The 20,473-nt window shown below is 63.3% G+C and overlaps 2 protein-coding genes across 5 annotated transcripts in view; one reads left to right on the top strand and one right to left on the bottom strand.

Moving 5' to 3' along the window:
• The first annotated feature begins 75 nt into the window (after nt 1–75).
• On the top strand, nt 76–9,894 carry NKPD1 (NTPase KAP family P-loop domain containing 1). 4 transcript variants are annotated; one of them, XM_070771247.1, is made up of 5 exons: nt 76–573; nt 3,071–3,183; nt 4,034–4,477; nt 6,309–6,440; nt 7,793–9,894. In XM_070771247.1, exons 2-5 carry the CDS (start codon nt 3,084–3,086, stop codon nt 9,601–9,603), a joined length of 2,487 nt encoding a protein of 828 aa, XP_070627348.1. In that variant the 5' UTR covers nt 76–573; nt 3,071–3,083; the 3' UTR covers nt 9,604–9,894. The 4 variants fall into 4 exon arrangements, with proteins under 4 accessions (XP_070627348.1, XP_070627349.1, XP_019835705.2 ...); XM_019980146.2 differs by lacking the exon at nt 76–573 and adding an exon at nt 1,139–2,302; XM_070771248.1 differs by lacking the exon at nt 4,034–4,477.
• Nucleotides 9,895–14,003: 4,109 nt separating this feature from the next.
• The window catches only part of PPP1R37 (protein phosphatase 1 regulatory subunit 37), a 37,792-nt gene continuing 31,322 nt past the window's right edge, over nt 14,004–20,473 (bottom strand). The window contains exons 3-13 of the mRNA XM_019979576.2: nt 19,904–19,949; nt 19,524–19,624; nt 19,033–19,152; nt 18,679–18,829; nt 18,431–18,586; nt 17,009–17,121; nt 16,240–16,381; nt 15,987–16,153; nt 15,166–15,886; nt 14,743–14,833; nt 14,004–14,659 (exon numbers count right to left, since the gene is read on the bottom strand). Of these exons, the coding sequence (XP_019835135.2) occupies nt 14,751–14,833; nt 15,166–15,886; nt 15,987–16,153; nt 16,240–16,381; nt 17,009–17,121; nt 18,431–18,586; nt 18,679–18,829; nt 19,033–19,152; nt 19,524–19,624; nt 19,904–19,949 (1,800 nt within the window). The 3' untranslated portion in view covers nt 14,004–14,659; nt 14,743–14,750. The remainder of the gene's footprint in view (nt 14,660–14,742; nt 14,834–15,165; nt 15,887–15,986; nt 16,154–16,239; nt 16,382–17,008; nt 17,122–18,430; nt 18,587–18,678; nt 18,830–19,032; nt 19,153–19,523; nt 19,625–19,903; nt 19,950–20,473) is intronic.

Raw genomic sequence — 20,473 nt, 5'->3', positions numbered from 1 at the left:
GCACTCTAGAGAGTGCTGGGGGCAGGGGCAAAGCGACTGTGTGTGTCATGGGCCCAGTGTGGAAGTACCCCATGTGGCTTCCTCCCCGCCGAGTCCCCTCTGCCCCAGCCTCAGCCCTGGGGCTGGCTGCTTCCCACCCCGCATACCCGGCAGGGGAGGGTGGCCCCCAGCACGGGTGGCCTTGCCAGCATGGACAAGTCTGGAGGTGCTCTCTGCTCAGCGGGGCCCAAAGAATGGACCTCTCCCTGGGAGCGCGGCCAGCGGCCCCTGGAGTTGCTGCCAGGTGTGGGCTGGCCTGGGGGGGCCGCCAGGAGCAAGGATAGATGAGTGGGTGGGCCAGACACCTCAACTCCCCAAACACACACACACACACACACACACTCGAATACACGCTTCACGTGCCTGGCGGATGCGAGTCATACCCAGAACAATGGCCTCGCTGACTAGTCTCTGGGCAGTTCAGCCTCCGTGCCCGCACCCCACCCCCTGCCACCACCTCCCCTGTTTACATTCATAGCATCTGGGGGCATCACCCGTCTGGACTCTGCCGGGCTCTGCCACTCGCTGCCTGAGGTGGGTAAGTACCCCGGCCTCAGAACTGTAACCTGAGGCTGGGATCGACCTGAATGGGAGGCGGAGGGGTCCCCTTGCCTAAGACCCCCCCCAGGGGCTGGGGCTCTGCCTTCACAGCGTCTGGTGCAGACACCGCATGCAGCCCCTTCCCCAGCACACACAGCCGAGCCCCGCAGTCCCTGGGTTGCCTCCGAGCCTTAGCACGGGCCTTTCCTGCTTGGCTCCCCCGCCCCCCCGCCCGCCTCTCAAACTCCTACTCCTGCAGCCTCCACAGCCCACCAAATCCCCTGCAGTGGCTGCTCACTTGCGCTTCCCTGTGGGTCCCTGGCTCGGGGCTGGCACTGTCCGGGATGAGTCCCGAATGAATCTCGGTCACTCAGCTAAACTCTGCAGGCAGGAGGGCGGGGGTGGGGGAGCGGGAGCGGGGGAATGGCCCAGGGGCAGTCCAGAAGGAGCCCCCAGAGACCCACCCACCCCTGACTCCAACACGCCAGCCTGGCCTCCTTGCTCAGGACGGGGTGGGGGGTGGGGTGGTAGAGTCCTAAGCTGGCGGGGGACGGGGAGGAAGAAGCTGCTGGGAGGCCTGGTGAAAAGGGAAGAAGGCATAGCTGGGCTGCAGGGGCCGGCGTCTGGTCACTGGGCGCCTCGCAGGGCCCGTCAGTGTCCTCTCTCGTCCTGGGCACTGCTCAGGGGTTGCCTCCCCCACCTCCCGGGGGGAACCTCTGCTGGTGCCATCACCCCGGCAGCAGCCACAGGGAGACGGGACCCTGGAGAGCAGAGGGGCCCCCTCCAAGGTATCTAAGAAGCTCCCTCCCCACCCCCACCCCTCAAGAATGTCTGCGAGGCGCCTTCACTACCCGGCACGAAACGCTGCTTGCAAAGCCCAGCTTGGCCTCCCTAAGACCTGGGGCCAGGGGACTCTGTCGGTCCTGTTTGCTCATCTGCAGGGCAGGCCTCACCCCCACCCCGCGGGGGCATGGTTAGGGGAAAGGGGGTTACTGTAGAGAAGCGCATGGGAGTTCCCTGGTGGTCCAGTGGTTAGGACCCTGTGCTCTCACGGCTGGGGCCAGGGTTCAGTTCCTGGCTGGGGACCTCGGATCCCACAAACTGTGTCGGGCCCCAAAAGGGAAAAGCATGTCCACCGAGCGTGGCTCCTGACGAGCCAGGCACTCGCGTATCCTCACTATGTGAAGCATCTGGAGCAGCCGGTAAGTGGGTCGGTTGGAGCCTATTGCCGAATGCCAGGCGCTGGGCTCGGCGGACTCCCGACGGCCGCGAGAGGCCGGCCCAGATGCCAGTCCACTCAGCAGTGAGGAAGCCAGGCTCAGAGAGGGGAAGTCACCTGGCCCGGGAGGAGCTGGCACCCGAAGCTGGGATCGCTCCTTCCCTGGGCCTGGACTCCCGGCTTCCTTCCTGCCCGCCCCGGCGGAGGCGCCCAGACCTGCAGACCTGTGGCGGGGCCCTCCCTGGGCGGCACCGAGGCCTGCCGTCTCCGTGCCTTACCTGGGGCACCCCCAGTCCTGGAAAGTGGAGCGCAGCAGACGGGGACTGGGAGGGCTTGCTGGGGACGGGGCGGGGACGGGGCGGGCAAACCGGTCGGGCGGCTGGGCTCCCGGATCCCAGGCCCCGGCTCCGGGGCCTCCGCGTAGTCGAACCCGCGCTGCCGCTGCCGGACGGAGGGGCTGGCGCAGAGCCGGGCGGGGAGCTGGGGCTGCGAGGCTGCCTTCAGGTATGGGAGACCCCAGGCCGGGGGGCGGTGGGGTGGGGTGGGCGGGGGCCGCGCGCTTGGTCCCCAATCCTCACCACCGCGTTTCCTCCGCGCCTCGGTGGCCCCCCACCACCGGTCCCCGCCTCTAAACAGCATCCTTCCCATCCTTAAAATGGGAGCCTCACATTTTAAACCCGGCGCCCCCCACCGCCCCGCGTCATCCTGAATTTGCTCTCTCGGCCTCTCCAAAATCAGACCACGCAGATTTCATTTTCTCCCGGAGAATGCCCCTCCCTCCAACCCCTCGTTAGGTCCCTAAGGCCCCAGTCCTGAAACTCCAGTCGCTCGCTGGGTGGCTCACCGCTCCCACCTCTCATCACTGACTGCGCTGGTTTCAAAGGGCGGCAGCCCCCACATCCCACAGCACAAACCCCAATACCTAGTTCCCCCCTGGTTTTACTCAACCACCCACCAGCTCCCAGCCCACCTCAGCTCAGCACCCCCATTGTCCCGGCCTCTTGGAAACGCCCAGTAGCTCCCAAACACCCCAGATCACCCCCCTTAACACCGTCCGTCCAACCTGGGGCCTCGCCGTCCGCCCCTGACCCCATCCAGACCTCCCAGTGTTTCTTGGAGGAGCATCTCCACCCCACCTGGGGACTCCAGCATCAGGGAGGGGGGCTCATCCATGGCAGGTCTCAGGGAGCTGCCCAGGGGGTAGGCTCTGGCTGCTGGCACCCAAGGGTGCTGGGCACTGAGCTGGGCCCCTCCCGCCCCCTCCCTGAGCAGGCCCCCGGCCATCATGCACCAGCACTACACCGTCCACTTTGCCAAGGGTGCCCTGCCCCCCCGGATTGCCACCGAGCGCTACTTCTTGGACCCAGAGTTGGGGCACCGAAAAGGTAGGGGTTCAGTTTTGGGGGGGTCCTGGAAGCAAGGAGGGGTGGCTGAGGGGGATGGCCAAGCAGAAGAAGACCCTCAGGCCCCAAGAGAGAAAAGCCACCAGCATTCACCATAGAGGTGTCTTCACAGGCGGCCCTGGGGGACCCTGGGAGGCCCACCTGACCTGCCCCTCCTCCCCCAGCATGGGAAGAATTTCCTCCCTGAGTCACCAGGCCTGGGGGGACTGCCCCCCACCTAGGGGGAGCCATGTGGTGGGAGGGAGGGGTCAGAGGGCAAGCCCCCTCCGACAATGAGTGAATGAAGGAAGTGGGGCTCCAGCCTCTCATGGTGACCACAGATGTTCCTGCTAGGGGTTGGGAGGGGGCAGTTATGGCCCACCAGGGCTGATTCAGCCTCCTTGGGGCCTCCCAGGGCAGTCCCCTTCCCGAGGGCCTCATCTGAGCTCAGGTGTGAGGCCCAGCCCTCCTTTCCTAGTCCCCACCCTGTCCCCTCTCCACAGTCACCTCCCGTCACTCTGGCCTCTGGACCAACCGGGCCAGCTCCCAATGGAGTATTCTCAGTGCCTGCACTGGGGGACACCCTGAGGACTGGGGAATTTGGGGGAGTAGGAACTCCAGGACAGCATCCCCACTCTAGTCCCTAACCTGGCTGAAGCCCAGGCCTCTGCACCTCCTCCCCTCCCTCCCACCCCAGCCGTGGGGCGAGGCTGCCCCTCTGCCCTCACCCCTTGCTCATCTTCTCTCCGATTTCTCCTGAGCCCCCCTCCACCTGAAGACCTGACCTGGTTCCTGCCAGTGCCCTCAGGGCTCGGGGAGCCAGGCCCAGTCACCCCCACTTCCTTCCTTCCAGGACGCTGTCATCAGAGGTGCCATGACCCAGCGGCACCTGGTGCCCACAGGTCTTGTCAGCCAACCCCACAGGCATGCCGGCAGCCGGCCTACCACGACCACCAGGGGGGGCGCGGTGGCTGTCGCCGGGGTCCCCAGCCCCCCACCCAGCAGCAGCAGCAGCAGAGGCGGCAGCCCCAGCCCCCACCTCCCCAGCCCCTGCAGCAGCGTCTCTGCTCTGTTCACGGGGTCCAGAAGGGGCCACCTGCAACCACCACTGCCCCCGCGCAGCCGGCCACCGCCCCCCAGCCGCCCCCCAACTCACTCACCGCGACCAGCACCCTGGCCACCGGCGGCCCAGCCCTGCCCTACACAGCCGGCACCCTCCTGGAGCCCAGCAGGCCCACGGACGCCCGGCCCCTGCCCGCCCCCGCAGCCTGCGGCTGCTTCACCTCCTACAGCTCCGGTGTTCACCCAGCCTCCCCTTCCCAGGCTCTGTCCCTGCCACCTTGCTTCCCGCCTGGGCCTGGGGCCTGCCCTCCTCACCCCTCCGTCTAGGCTCTGTCTGGAGGGCACTCGTCCCCGACCCTGGGCCTCGGGGCAGCCACCACTTCTTCACTTGTCAGGAGCCGAGGGTCCCGGGCCAGGCCAGGGCCCTGGCCCCAGCTCTCTCCCTCTGCTGACACTCTTGTTCTGCTTCCTCTCCCCCAGCCCTCCTGACTTGGGGCAGTGGGTGATAAGCACCAGATTGCTGGCCAGCTCTGGGGTGGAGGAGATGGGTCAAGTGTGCAGCTACAGCCAGAGGTGTGGAGCGGCCTGGGAGATTTAGAGAGCAGTGCAACCATGGGAGGGGACTGGCCCTCTGTCGGTGTCGTGATTGACATTGACAAGTGACACTCAGCCACTCACTCATTCATTCATTCATTCTGTGACTAGGTGTGGACACCTACAGGAGTGCCAGGCTCTGTTCTGGGAGTGCCCCAGGGAGCAGGGTGGACAGATTGCTGCCCTTATGGAGCTCACATTCTGTAGGCAGTTGGGGGAGGCGGGTTTACAGGAAACAATAGGAAAGTTCAAAACAGCGTCACCAGGTGATAACCATGTTGGGGGAAGGATAAAGCAGGGAGAGGAGATGGGGTCTGCAAATTAAGCAGTCATCAGGCAAGACCCCATTAAGTCGACCTTTGAGCAACATGGGGCCGTTCTCTGGAGTCGATGGCAAATGCACTGACTCTGAGGTGGCCAGTTCAAGGGGCAACAAGGAGGTGCATGTGGCTGGGTCGGGGGAGGTGAGGAGGAAGGCCAGATAGGTCCAAGAGGGCCGAAGGCGGCCAGACTCTGCGGACCTCGTGGCCGCAGTGAGGGGTCGGCCTTCTCTTGAGGCAGGAGCCATGAGGGCCCAGAGCTGACTCTGGGACATGACATGAGCATTGACTCCAGGAGTCCAGGCGAGAGGGGCTGGCGACCTGACCAGGGAGGTGGCAGCAGAGGTGGGGACTCACACTGATTTTGAGGGCTGTTTTGAAAATAGAGCACGGCTGAGCTCATCTCCAGGTCGGGCACAACCTCATCAATAGAGAAAAAATAGAGCGCAGCCTTGTGGCCATGATGCCCATTTCACACACTGGCAAGTAGAGGCTCAGTGAGGTGAGGTCAGCCAGCGACCAGACAGAGCAGGCTCAGGTCCTCCCTGGCTGCCGCCTTAGCTGACTCTGGCCCTAGTCTGCCCCCTGCCCTCCCAGCTGTGCCCCCAGGCCAAGCACTGGCCCTGGGCGAGGGATGGATAACGCAGCCCAGAGGCCTCTATGAGAGCGGGCGTGTCGTCCCCACCGAGCACCACGAGACTGGCCAGTAGCCCCTCCCCTGCAACCCAGCTGTACCCTTCTGGCGCCCCAACTCTGGGTCCAAGAACTGGCATTCAGTGGGGGCCCATAGAGGGAGAGCAGGCCTGCTCTCCTGTAGCACTGGCACATGGAGTCCCTGTGCCAGGTCTCAGACAGGACAGCTGCGCCCTGAAGGGCCACCCCAGACCACGACATTGACAGAGGGCCTGGCCTTCACCAGACCCTTTGGCGCCCTCCGACCCAGACGGGCACATCTGGTCCCAGAGGAGGGGGCTGCCTGCGGCCACAGAAACCTCTGCTGGGGGCTTTGGCCTGAGTCGCAGCTGGGAGATGGGGAGGGATTGCCAGCGGTGCAGGGAGAGGGCGAGCACTGCGGAGGGCAGAGGGGAGCAGGGTGGTGCCTGGCCAGCCTCGCTGACTCGGGTTTCCCCTCCCCAACCCTGGCACCCCCAGACATCTTGACAGAGGATGACGTCTACTGCAGCTGCCTGGCCAAGACTCTCTGCCACGTGCCCGTCCCTGTGACCGTGGGTTTCTATGCCCCCTTTGGCTGCCGCCTGCACATGATGCTGGACAAGATCACAGGTGAGGACTTGCGGGTATTCGGGGGAGAGGGATTAAGGGAAATGGAGCCTTGGGTCCCTGCCCTGCCCCAGGCTTCCCCAAGACCTGCTTGCCCCTGAGGTCAGTCGACTTCAGGCCAGAGGCCCGTAAGTCAGCATTAACCAGGGCCCTCCCCATGCCTTTGCCCCCTCCCCCACCAAATCCACTGCAAGGAACCCTTCTAAAATACACATCGATGAGAGACATCCCTGGTGGTCCAGTGGTTAAGACTGCGTGCTGCCACTACAGGGGGTGCATGTTCGATCCCTGGTCAGGGAACTAAGACCTCACATGCCACGCACTGCAGTCAGAAAGTTAAGCAAATAACGACAAAAAATAAAATACACATCTAGCCCTGTCCTGCCCCTGCTCAGAAGTCTTCCCATGGCTCCCCAGCACCCTCGGGAGGAAGCCCAGGTTCCTCGACGAGGCTGCAGGCTCTTGCCGAGTCCCTCCTGGGCTCTGTGCTCCTCAGGCCCATCTCTTTTCCTTAGCCCGGGCCTAGGGCCGGGCCCCCACAAGACCCCTGACAGCTAATGTTAACTGAAAACATGAGCAGGTTCAAACCCAGCTGCAGCTCAGCCCCCATCCCCAGTCACCGCCAGAGAAACCGGAGGTGACTCACCCCTGTGTGCCTGGCCCTGGGGAGCTAAACAAGCCCACATCATGTTGTTGTCACAGAGCAAAAAACAGGGTCCTGGGAGGAGAAAAGATCTGGCCAAAAGGCAAAAGGAAACAAAGCTTCTGCTTCACTCACACCCTCCCAGCAGGAAGGTCCTGCCCCCAACCTCTCACGATCCAGTCCTCCAGACATTCTCCCAGCACCCAAGGGACACGGGGTGGCCAAAACAACCGGGGCTCTGCCCTTCCTGGGCTCACAGACCAGTGCGAGAGACAGACCTGCCCCCAGACAGGGAGGACCCAGCATGGGCAGGGCTGCAGTGGAGGAGCTCAGGGTCACCTGACCCAGCTTGGGTCTCAGGGAAAGCTTCCTGGAAGAGGTGACAGCTGAGCTGAGAGCTGGAGGAGGGGCAGTAAGCCAGGAAAATGGGAGCCAGGAGGTATCCTTGCGGCCCTGCATTTCCCTTCCTCAGCACCTGGCTGCCCCAACCCATCTTCTCTCCTCTGGGGGCTCTATTTCTGACCCCACCATCCCACCTCCCCACCTCGGACCCTCCCGTGTTCAAGCCTGGCTCCAAGCCTCTCCTTCCACCCTTGTGCACCTACCCAGTGCTTGGGGATGGCCCCGGGCTCCTTAACATCCAGGCCCCCGTGCTGATCTGAGCCGGCTCACACCGTGCCCCACCCCCTCCCGGCGCCCTCGGTCTCCGCAGCGCTGATGCAGCAAGAAGCAGCCCAGCGCGAGGCTGAGGAGCTGGAGCACGTGCAGTGGCGGCCGCGGCCGGTGCAGGGCTGGGCCTTCCCGAAGCTGCTGTGGTACCTGGTCTTCCTGCGGCCCATCATCACCGAGGTGCACCTGCGGCGCAAGAACGTCAAGTTCCTCTTCATCCGCTTCAGCGCCTGGCAGTACGCGGGCACGGACAAGCTATGGGCCGGCCTGGTGACCACGCTGTGCGAGGGCATCCGCCACCAATACGGCGCGCTGCCCTTCAGCGTGTACTCAGTGCTGGGCACGAAGGCGGCCACGACGCAGGGCTTCCGCCAGCGCGAGTGGCAGTGTCGGCACCGCGTGTGCCTGGCACTGCTGGCGCTGCTGGCCGTGCTCAGCCTGGGCGTGGGGCTGCTCTACCTGTCGGTGGGTGCCCGCTCGCTGAGCCACCGTGCCACCAACAGCAGTCTGCTCCGGGTGTTCGGCGGCGCGGCCACCACGCTGTCGGGCTCCGGGCTGCTCATGGCCGTGTACTCGGTGGGCAAGCACCTGTTTGTGAGCCAGCGCAAGAAGATCGAGCGGCTGGTGTCGCGAGAGAAGTTCGGCAGCCAGCTGGGCTTCATGTGCGAGGTAAAGAAGGAGGTGGAGCTGCTCACCGACTTCCTGTGCTTCCTGGAGATCTACCAGCGGCGCCGGCTGCGCGTCGTGCTCGAGGTCACCGGGCTGGACACGTGCTACCCGGAGCGCGTGGTGGGCGTGCTCAACGCCATCAACACGCTGCTGTCCGACAGCCACGCGCCTTTCATCTTCATCCTGGTGGTGGACCCCAGTATCCTGGCCGCGTGCCTCGAGAGCGCCGGCTCCATGAAGGGCACGGCCGACAACGGCTACCTCTTCCTCAACCGCACCGTCACGCTGCCCTTCTCGGTGCCCATCATGGGCCGCCGCACCAAGCTGCAGTTCCTCCACGACGCCGTGCAGAGCCGCGACGACCTGCTCTATCGCGAGATGACGCGCAAGCTGCGGCCGCTGGGCGGGGCCGGGGCCAGGGGCGGCGAGGGCGCGCAGCTCCTGGAGGTGCAGACGCAGGCGGGGGGCGAGCGCGAGCAAAGCCGCATCGACGCCGAGGCGGCGCGTCGCATCCGCGAAGCGCTCTTTTGCCTGCACGACGAGCGCGACTGCCTCTACGAGTACGTGCCCGACAACGTGGTGTCCATGCGGCGGATCGTCAACACCGTGCCCATCACCGTGCGCCTGCTGCAGCAGCAGCAGGGGGACTTCGGGGGCCCCTCGCCGCGCCAGGCCGTGGCTTGGGTCGTGCTCGCCAACCAGTGGCCGTGCCGCCTCAGCTGGGCCCTGCAGTGCCTGGAAGACAGGCAGCAGGCCGGAGGTGCGCCTGAGGCCCGCGCGCGCCTCTGGGACGTGTTCAGCGACCACAGCCGCGAGCTGCACACCATGACCAAGCCGCTGCAGAACGTGCTTGACCTGGACGGCGACCCTGAGCTTTTCGAGCGCTTCCTGGGCGCCGACTTCCCCTTTACTGTGGCCGAGGCGCAGAGCCTCCTGCGCTGCACCGTCAACCTGGACCACTCCATCCGCCGCCGCATGGGCCTCATCCGGGCCGTCAGCGCGCTCAAGCCGCCCAGCCCGCCCAAGTCCCCTGCCCGCGACAGCCCCCACGCCGCCAACGGAGCCAACCACGCCCCCGGGCCGGCCCGGGCAGGCCACCCTGCAGGGCACTCCCCTGTGCATGCCAGCGAAGCCCACCATCCCCGGGACTGGGCGCAGGGGGGCAAGCCCAGACCCATGGCTTGAGTGCCGTTGACTCAGGGGCGATCCAGCCCAGGTAGGCCTTGAATGTAAGACTTCTGGGCACAACACTTGCATCTGCCCAGATGAGAGTGAAGGGGGCCTGGCTGGGCTCAAGACCCAGGGGCCAGTGTCCAGAATGGGGCCTGTGGTGCCCATATTTCCCAGATGAATCTGTAAGCCAGGGAGAGCCATAGGCCGTGGCCACCAGGAATGGGACAGCGTGTGTGTCTGAGAGCTGGGCAGAAGGACCCATGAGGAAATCGGGGTTCAAGTGCAATAAATGAAAATGTGAAAGCCCCCGGTCTTCCTTGATGAGGGCAGGGACGCTGAGAAGCAGAGATGGCCCTGGCCTCCCCAGCTCACTGAGGACTGGGCACCAGGCCTGCCTTGTCCTGCCAAGTCCACTGCATTCCCAGGGAGTCGGGCAGGCTCAGCTAGCAGCCTGCTCGCTGACATCCCGGAGGCGGGAGGGGCTGCGGGGGCGACAGGTGCGGCTGCGTAGGCAGGGGCTATGAAGGCCAGACGGATGTGCTCCTTGACTCAGTGGAGTGCACCCAAGCCTCAGGGGATCCAGGTCCCTGTCCCCACACCTGAGCTTGCCCCTCCGTGGGCAGGGCAGGAGTTGGTATTTCCGAGGGCGGTGTCCCCAGTGACCTCAGCAGGCTGCTCCACTCTCGGGGTGGCTCCTCCCCTGGCATAATGGGTTAATTAGGCTTTGCTGGCACCGCAGTCTGGAGGAGCTGGTGGCTCTGCCTCTCCCGGATAACTAACTGTCCAGGGGGGGTGCCTGCCTTACGGGTCACTCCAGGCCCACCAGATGAGCCTCTTGAGGACAGGGAAGTTGAGGTGCAGAGATGGGGCACATGGAGCCAAAGTGGGGGGCCTCCTAGGGCCAGCCTCTGCCATCATGGCTCACCAGCTTCCTTTCCATCTCAGGGACAGAGACCTAGGCTGGGGGCACCACTCCTCTGGACAGCTTCCCAGTTCTCATTGGTCAAAGAGCCACAAGCTGAGGCCTATGGTGTGCCTGGCCCAGTTCAGTGGCTGGGGGGGCGGGGGTGGATGTGACTTCTGAGCCGGGGCCCTGAGAGCCAAGAGGGCAGTTCCAGAGGAAGCCAGGAGCTCTGTGAAGACACCCACCCCCAGGCCAGGCAGCCTAGTGCGGGTACTGCCCTCATGCCGTAGCTCCAAGGTTGGGCGCAGCACCCCAAAATCCCTGGCCAATAACTGCTTCAAAGTGGACATGGGGCAGAGAGAACCAGCCTGTGACTTAAAAAGAGCTGCCAGGACTGAAGCACTGGCAGTCCTGGCAAGGCTGAACTGGTGGCATAAACCCCAGGCGTGCTGAGCTGTTTTCCAACAGCAGGGCGAGAGCCTGCTCAAGAGAAGCCACCGCGGAGAGAGACATGGTCCTCCTGACACTTCAGATGGGTGTCTCCAAAGATGTGCCGCTGTCGGCAGCATGCTTCCCTTCCTTTCTGCTTCCTCAGCCCACTTGACTTGGGCAGAGTCTAGGCTGCAAACAAACTGGCCCCAGGAGCGGGGTGCTGGGGAGGCAGAACCAACCTGTAGACCGAAGTCAGGGGTGGGACTGAGGACTGCCTCCCCTGCCCCCAGACCCCTGGAGGAAGCTGCTCCCCCTAACAGGGTATGCAGCAGTGGTCAAATTGTTGCCCAATTTTATCTTAGATTCTAGCCATGTACCTGGCAAAACTAGAGCTTTCGGAGACTAAAAAAGCATCAAAAAAACAAACCAAGAGAGGCTGTCAGAGGGGCTGGGTGTGGCTAAGATGGCTCCATCCCCCAGCATTCTGTGTAGTGTGGGGCTTTTGCTGGGAACTGGCGCCTACAAGGGAGTGGAAGTGTGCATCTTTTTCCCATCGTGGCAACGACTTAAGAGGCAGGCTTGCCTTTTCTCCACTCTCCTCCCCGGCCTGCCTGCTGGATGCAGGGTCTCCTGAGGACCCAGGGATGGCAGAGCCACCAGAGGACAGGGTCCTGGCTTCCGAGAGTCACTTCATGGAGAACAGCTGTCTGCCACCCGGAATGCCCACATGCATGAAAATAAACATCTCCCACGTTAGGGAATTGAGATCTTTTAAGATTTGGTACAATGTCAAGCTGTTGTGAAGGACTCGTGTGTTCACAAGCTTGGGTGATGCTTGGATGGCTGAAGACAAAGGAAAGACTTGGCCAGGGACTTCCCTGGTGGTTCAGTGGTTAGGGCTCTGAGGCTCACTGCTGAGGGCCAAGGTTTGATCTCTGGTCAAGGAACTAAGATCCCTTAAGCTGAGACGCACGCCTTAAAAAAAAAAAAAACAAAAAAAAAAACCCTTGGCCAAAGGGATCTCTACCTCCAAGATCCAAGACTCTTAAAGTCAGAAAATCAGGAGAACTGCAGAACTGGTCTCCTGGTCTCCTGGGGCTGCTGTAACTACATCCTACAAACTGAGTAGCTCAGAACAGCAGAGATTTATTTCCTTACAGTTCCAGAATCAGAAGTCCAAAATCAAGGAGTTGTCAGGCCATGCCCCCTCAGAAACCTGGAAAGGGAGCCCTTCCTCACCTCTTCGAGCTTCTGGCGTCCTTGGCTTGTGGTTGCGTCACAAGCCCTCCATCCTCACAAGGCTTTCGGTGTCCTTACATCTTCCCTGAGAGCACGTCTATCCCTGTCTCCAAATTCCCCCTTTTCATACTGGATCAGGGCCCATCCTACACCTCATTTTAACTTGAATACCTTGATAAAGACCCTGTTTCCAAAGTCCCATCCAAGGTCTGGGGGAGGGTCACAATTCAACCCTGAATGAACTTGGAAAAGCTTAATTCCTTACCACAAGCTGAAGGGAAGGGCAGGGACAAGGCTGGGCACCCCAGCCTTCCCGGGCACCCCAGCCTTCCCAGGCACCCCACGAGGCAGAAGCTCCTTCCCCACGTGCCCTCCTCGGCCCAGTCTGTTAACCACCTGGCCTGGAGGTGGAGGCAGACAGCAAAGGGGATGGATAAGCACCCAGCACTGATATAAGGACCAAAAGCCCCCACCGGGGTTGACTCCTGGGCAATGGCTAAATTTCACCAAAAACCTACTGAGATTTTTAGGGGGCTGTACTGACAATACCCCAACTTGGCAAAGGACTGTGGTTTCTCAGCACTTTGAAACTTTGCACCCCTGGGTCTCCCCAGGAAGTGGGGGCTGGAGGCAGGGCAGCCTGGAGGGGCTCGTCCCTGACCTGGTCACAGCTGTACCAGAGGATGACGCTGCCCACAGCCCGGCACCTGGACACTGTGTCGGTGTCTCCCTGGCTGCCAGTGGGGCAGGTGCCACGGCTGGCGACCAGTGTACATGGCTTCCCCCAGCCCTTTGCCCAAATGAGAGAGAGTCCCAGCTGTGGCTGCCCTAAGGACAGTTAGGACACCGTAGTGGTTGGTGACTCAAGGTGTTCATCCCAGTCACTCAGGCAACTGGGGCAGAAGACCCCCCAGTTTGCATACGAACGGAAGGGGCTCCTAGTCATCAATGCTGTGACTCTCGTCTTCTCACCGCACCTCTTCCTGACCCGAGCCAGCCTCCCACGCAGCAAAGGAGCAGGTGGCGAAGGCCTTCCCCTGAAGTGGTTCTCACCTTTTCTGAAAGGTGAGACTCAGATTTCCCAGAAATAAGTGCCCGACAGCCCTCCAGCCACACCTCGGTGCCTGTGGGCAGTGACCAGGCAACCGCCAGGCTCTGGGGGTGGGCGTCCTCCTCCCGGGATGTCTGGGGCTGACAGGGCTGGGCTGTCCACTCTCCTTGGCCCACTTCCTTGGCGGCTCAGGCAGTAAAGAACCTGCCTGCTATGCCAGAGACCCAGATTCAATCCCTGGGTCGGGGAGAATCCCTGGAGAAGGGAATGGCAACCCATTCGGGTATTCTTGCCTGGGAAGTCCCATGGACAGAGGAACCTGTGGGGGCTACAGTCCGTGGGGGTCACAGAGTCTGAATGGGCAGCAATAACCTCTGAACCCGAGCTGGACCTGAAGCTGGGAGGTATTCGGAAGGTATTTCCTCGGAAGAGAGGGGAGTGGAAGCAGGGACGAACTGGCTGTGTCAGACACAGAGGATCCTGGGCTCCTGAGGAAGGGGCGGCAGCTGTGGTGGGAAGACCCAGCTCCGCCCACCTTAGGGCTCTCCTCCGGGACGGCCTCCACACATCCCCACAGATGCTCCGCAGCCGGGACCTGTGGCGCCCCTGCCCTCCCCTCGCTCTGCCCAGAGCCCCCACAGCGGAGACCCAGGATCAGCGCAAGCAGAGAGCAGGCAAACGGGGAACCCAGCTCTGGTTTATTAGAAAAGGTGTGAACAGAGTTGCACCGACAGGAGCAGCCCCTCCCCCGCCCTCTGCCCACCCCCCTCCACCCCCGCGCCCCCCCACCCCGGGTTGTAGTGCCTCTCAGGGCGCAGCCTCACGTGGCCCGGACAGCAGGGTCTCCAAGCCCCGGCTGCTCCCCACCCCAGCTCCCTGAAAGATTTATTGCACTTAAGATAAAGAAAGCTCTGATCCTCGGCTCCCATCTCCCCCCACCCACCCCAGCCCAGGCCCTCACCCTGCCTGGGGCTGCTCCACCAAGTCCAACTACCACCACCACCACCACCAGCGCTCACCGCCCCTCCCAAGCCGCGCCTCCAGCCTGGCCCCGCACCCGGGGCCTTGGGGGGCCATCCCGCCACCACCTAGGACTCCTGCCCTCGATGGGGCAAGCCTGGCCAAATGGGCCCCTGGGAAGAGGCGCTGGGGCCTCGTGAGCCGGATGACTTTGGAGACCGCATCCACTCCCTCCTCCCTTCCACCCCCAGCCCAGAGTCTTCGAGTGTCGACACATAAATAGAAGTGCTTCAGTCAGGGCGAGGAGGGCCACCCCTGTAGCTCCTGCACCCCGTGTAGTGTTGCTGTGTGGGCAGGTGGGCGGGGGTCCCAGGAAGGCCCCCACCCTCTGGTGTCCCGGGCCTCGGAAGGCTGGGGGTGAGGGTGAGCAGATTCTCATGGCTCTGGCCTCAGCTCTTCGAAGACCGACGGGTAACAGGGAGCTTCGGGAGGAGAGAAAGGGGAGAGCCTGTCAGAGCTGGGGCTCAGACCCCGGCCCCGGCCCCGGCCCCGGCCCGCACCGCACCTAAAGCGTCACAGTGTCTCCTGCCCAGATTCCTGACTGGCTTCCAGGAGCAGCTCTTCGAGCTCCTTCTCGTTCTTGGAGCAGCTCAGCTCTGTGGGGGGTCGGGGGAGAAAGGTGGGCGGCCTCCAGTGAGCTGGGAGGGCTGGGGGCAGGAGCCCTGCCTGAGCCAGACTCATAAGGGAGCACAGGTCCGGGGGCCACTGAGACCCTCAGACTCCAGTCAGCAGACCTGACATGCCCCACCCCCAAGGGGCTCCCAGGGACTCGAGGGAGTAAGGCAGGGACTGAGAACCCAGTCCCACTCGTCCCTGTCAAGGTCCACTTTCTTCAAGGGGAAACTGAGGCACCCCACGGGTGGATGCTCGGCGAGGGTCACATGCAGCACCCAGGGGCCCCGCCACCCAGCCCCAGGGCGCCTCTCACCGTGTTCCAGGCCACAGCTTCCCACCTTGGCCTCAGGCCCCGGGGGCGGCTCTGGGGACAGTGCCAGGGCGAACTCAGGCTTCAGGCCGTTGGGCAATGGTGGCCCCACCTGGGGCGGCTCCAGCGGTGGCTGGGGCTCAGGCGGCCCAGGGTCCGGAGTGCTGGCGGCCTCAGTGGGCGTCGGGAAAGGTGAGGTGGGGGGGGAGGCTGAGGCGGGTGGGGACACGGGACCAGGAGGGGCGGGGGGCACAGGAGGCTCTGCCCTCTCGGGTGGACTCTCCACCCGGGTCACCACAAACACTTTGTGGCCCCAGCCCGGGCTGGACACGGAGATGCGCTGCTCGGCGGGGGAGGAGGGGCAGCCTGGGGGGCTCCTGTCCCCAGGGCCCAGGGAGTCCGTGGGGGGCACCAGGGTGGGGCAGGGGGCCTCAGCCCTCTCCCCATCCGCCTCGTCCCTGTCCTCCCCCTCAGAGTCTGAGTCTGAGTCTGAGTCCGGCCCGGGGCTGGGGCCCGGCGCCCCGTTTTCCTGTGCCTCGGCGGCGGGCTCCTCCCGGGGCTCGTCGTCAGGCTGGGGCTCGGTGACAGTGATCTCGGGCATGGAGGCCGACAGCTGCAGCCGCTGCTCCTTCTCCTCCCGCTCCCGCACCAGCACGAAGTTGCGCTTGCAGCCGTTCTGGATCTCGGCGAGCAGCGCCTTCTGCGTCTCGATGAAGCTCTTCACCTGCGGGCAGAGGAGCGGGCCGGGCTCGGGCTCTGGGTGGCCTGCCCGCAGCGGGTCCCCGGCCTGCCCCCCACCTGCCGGCAGGGAAGAGCCCGCTCACCGCCTCCTTCTTGGGCTCACGGTCGAGGTCCAGGCGCAGCAGGGAGTGGTTCACCTTGAGGGCCAACGACAGCGCCATGAGCCCGCCTGTCTTGATCTCGTTCTCCCGAAGGTCCAGTCTCAGGAGGCGGGGGCTCTCGGCGATGAACTCCGCCACTGCCACCGCGCCTGGGAGGGGGACCGCAGGGGCTGGCCACGGGCCCACACTCGGCTGGCCGCCCCCCACCCCGGGCCCACCATCCCCCGTGCCCTACCCTCGCATGTGAGCTTGGTGGAGGCCAGGCCAAGGCGCAGCACGCTGCGGTTGCTGATGAGGCCGTTCTTGAGGTTCCGCACGCCCTCGTTCCCGATGGGGTTGTGGCCCAAGTTCAGTGTCTCCAGGCTGTGTGTGTGCGGCTGGAGGGGTTGGCGCACAAGAGCCAGGAAAGGCCCAGGAGGCCAGTCAGGAAAGAGGCAGGCTCTCCTTGGCAGTGCCCCCAATCTGAGCACCAGCGCCTTCCTGCTTTGGGCCGAATCCCTCAGGTACGCAATCTCCCAAGTGCCAGCTGCCCCGTCCACCCCCCAGCCCTCCAAGCATCCAGCCACCCCACAGCCCCAGGCCCACCCTCTGACCTTGCCAGCTTCCTGAGGGCTCTGGGCACAGGCCTGGCTGTGGGTAATTCTTAACCTGGGTCTGAGTCCTTGTACCCTGTGGGCTTGCTTTGAATACTACGTGATGAAGAGATTCAAGACTTACTGAAGACTTCCAGGAATGCTAACTTTCTATGCAAAACGCTTTCCCCTGGCACAAGGCACTCTCTTGTACTAGGCTGTGGTGCTGGGTGTGGAGAGGCAATGAAGGAAGGGCTGCCCTCCTCAGAGAAAGAGGGAGCAGGAGCCGGAGCAGAGACCAAGCAGGGCTGGCGGGAGAGGCCAGGTTCCCCAACTGGCAGGATGAGCCAGGACCGCGGAAGAGGAGGAAGAAGGGGGACGGGGGAGGTGCTGGAGGAGCCACGCTGCCCCCTCCCTCTCCAGCCAACTCACCAGCGTCATGCCCAGGAAAGCCATGCCCGTGTGCGTGAGCTGGTTGTTCCACAGCACCAGGGTCGCCAGCCCCTTCCTCTGCTCCTTAAGGCCCTCGCAGATGTAGGCCAGACCTGGGGAGGCCCGTGGGCAAGTCTTGTCCATGGTTGGGGAGTCTCCCCTGGGGACGCTGGCCCAGGAGCCACCTTCGAGTGCTCAGAAAGCCCCGCCCCGGCCTGCCCAACCCCACAGGCTCTGGCCCCACTACCTGGGACCTGGCACACACAGCTTTCCAATCCCAGGGATCATTCGTCCTCTGGGTGAGTAGATGAAGGCCTCCCCCACCTGCCTCAGATCTTCACTCAAATCTCGCCCGCTCACAGGACAGTCCTGGCCAGCCTACCCGCAGCAGACAGCTCTGTCCACCATCATGGCTTTGTTTCTCTTCACGGCATGTCTCACCATCTAACAGACATTATTAATGTATCTTGGCTGTGTCTCTCCTGAGACAGAGACCTCTGCCTCACTCACAGGTGTGAACCAGGAGCCAACAGGCCCTGAACGTGGTAGGTGCTCACTGACCATGGCGTCCAGGGCCAGATGCCCTGGAGGAAGGCGCTGGACTTGCTGCCCGATACTGCACCTCCCTCCCCTGGAACCCTGTCCTCACCGAGGCCAAGGGACTCTGCTCGACAGTGAGCCAGGAGGAAATCAAATTCCTCCCGCTGACAAGGCCCTGGGACTAGTCCCTCTTCACTGCTCACTCAGCTTCGGGCTCACTGGGGCTCTTCCCCCCAGATATCTAATGTCTAAGCTCTTTCCCAGGCTTTCTTGGTGGTTTAAGCAGTAAAACAATCTGCCTGCAATGCAGGAGATGGGGGTTTGATCCCTGGGTCAGGAAGATCCTCTGGAGAAGGGCATGGCAACCCATTCTAGTATTCTTGCCTGGAGAATCCCATGGACAGAGGAGCCTGGCTAGCTATAGTCTATGGGGTCATAGAGTATGACAAGACTGAAGTGACTGAGCATGCACACATAAGCTCCTTCCCACCTCAGGGTCTCTGCATTTGGTATTCTCTGCCTGGATTCTTCCCTACGCTGCTTAAATGGCTGGCTCCAGCCCAGCCTCCTCATCACCACCCAGAGGTCCCTGCCTGCACACCTTGAACAGCTTCTGGTTGATCCTTTATCCCATTATCAACTATCTGGTCAATACTGCACCTCACCCTGAAGGAACAGTTGAACTGTTCCCTCCTCCTTCATCCTGAGTTGGGGCCAGACCCCGGGGCTCCCACAGCCTGGCCCCATCTGCACCATCACCATGAAGGGAGGGCTGGGGCTGTCCTGGCCACCCCTGTGTCAGCAGCACGACGAGCAACTGGCTGGCCACACGGTGGGTTCTGGGGGATTGGAGCAGGGGTCGGGTAGGGACCACATACCCACCTGAGTCCAGCACGTGGTTGTTGCGGAGGTCCAGGATCTGCAGGGAGCAGTTGAACTTGAGCAGGTTGCCGAGCTGGGCCGAGTCCTGCAGGCCGTTGAGCTTGTTGTCGGCGAGGTACAGCTCCCGCAGAGTCATGTTCATCTTCAGGGCCGTAGCTGGGGGAGAGGGGGAGGGGGTTGTGACCGGCCAGGCCTGGGGGACCCGGCCAACAGCCCGAGCCCAGCAGCACGCCACCCTGGGGCCTCACCAAGCAGCATGAGGGGCCGCCCCGACAGGCTGGAGCTCTCCAGATGCAGCACTGCTAGGCTGCTGCGGATGCGCAGGGCGCGCGCCACGAAGGGCGCCGAATGGTCCAGCAGGGGTGTGTTGCGGGCGTCCAGGTACTGCAGGCAGCTTGTCTGCGAGGCAGGTGCGTGAGGGGCGGGGTCAGGCTGGCCCCGCCCTCCCCGCCCTGGGGACGCCCCCCACCCCCACCCCACACATCCCAGCAGCCTCATGGGCAGCAGAGCCACATGGTTGTATAGCGGGGGACACTGGCTGGTGAAAGGAGGGCTGTGGAACCAGGCCCTATGAAGAGAGGCTGCGGGCCGGAGGTGCCCACCTTGCGCATCATGTGGGCGGCGGCCTGCCAGCCCCGGGTGCCAATGTGCTTGTTGAAGGAGATGTTGAGGTGTGTAGCCGACTCATAGTACTCGATCATGTCGAAAAGGGCTGAGGCACCCTGGGCAGAGACAGCGGGGCTCGGCCTCAGGTCGCGGCCGCCCGGGGAAGCCAGGAGGCAGGGGCTGAGGCACTAGACTCCCGAAGGCCATACGCCTCTGCTCAGGCCTGCTTCCCCATGTCTCCCCCTTGCGTAGGAAGCCCCCATCCTTGGGGTGAGTCTGTGAGACCGTTTCTCTGGGCCCCATCCAGAGTCCAACCCCACCCCCCCCACCCCCCCAGGCGCTCTGGCCGTCTCCCTGATCTTGCTCCTCAAGAAGCCCCGCCCAGCCTCTGTCCAAGGGGGTTCCTCTTTCCTTCTATGCTCTCCCCCCAGACATCTAAGGGGAAGGGAGCTCAGAGCGTGGAAATGGGCGGTGACGGGCTGCTCACATCTTCGTCCAGGTTCGTCTGTTCCAGATCCACGACCTTGAACTGCAGCCTCTTGAAGACCTCTTCCAGGGCCTCACAGGTCTTGTAGTCAAGCTTCTCACCTGGGACGAGACGGAGCGCCGTGTGCGCATGCGCATCTATGGGCGCATCTCTACGCATGTGCACTCAGGTGTGGGGCGGGGCGCTGGGTGGAAACACGGGCTCCTGGCCAACCCAGGGACGAAAGACCCCCGCGCCTCTGCACGGCGCGAGGCACCTGTCTCACCTCCGGGGACGCCCACACCTCTCTCTGGCCCAGCTCTGCCTGCCCTCAGGCACCTCCAGGGAGGCCCCAGCTTTGGCCACCACCCAAGGGTCCCCGGCCCCTTCCAGACACACACCTTTCAGATCCAGACAGTCGATGCGGTGCCCGAGGTCCGTGAACTCCTGGGAAAGCAGAGCGACTGGTGGTCAAGGCAGGAAGCCCTTGACCAAGCTGTGAGGCTGTCTGTCCCTAACAGTGGGGCAGCCAGGGCTCTGAAACAAGCAGTCCTGAAACATTCTGGAATGACCCGTCCAGAGGGAAGGCACTGAGGCAGTGCTTTACCAACACGACCAGGGTGGACGGGCGACAGGGAAGGCAGCTGCGAGTGACGACTAGGGGCACGCAGGCCAGAGGCACAGCAAGGCCATGTGTGTGTGTGTGTTTGTCAGTCACTCAGTCGTGTCCAACTCTTTGTGACCCCATAGACTGCAGCCTGCCAGGCTCCTCTGTCCATGGGGATTCTCCAGGAAGGAATACTGCAGTGGGTTGCCATTCCCTTCTCCAGGGGATCTTCCAGACCCAGGGATCGAACCTGAGTCTCCCACACTGCAGGTAGATTCCTTATGGGCTGAACCACCAGAGAAGCCCCACAGCAAGGCCTTGCTACTGCTAAGTTGCTTCAGTCGTGTCCGACTCTGTGCAACCC

This window comes from Bos indicus, chromosome 18 (genome assembly GCF_029378745.1).
Source record: "Bos indicus isolate NIAB-ARS_2022 breed Sahiwal x Tharparkar chromosome 18, NIAB-ARS_B.indTharparkar_mat_pri_1.0, whole genome shotgun sequence".
In the NCBI taxonomy this organism is placed as follows: domain Eukaryota; kingdom Metazoa; phylum Chordata; class Mammalia; order Artiodactyla; family Bovidae; genus Bos; species Bos indicus.
The sequence above is the reverse complement of the archived record's forward strand: the minus strand, read 5'-3'. Positions and strand labels throughout refer to the sequence as shown.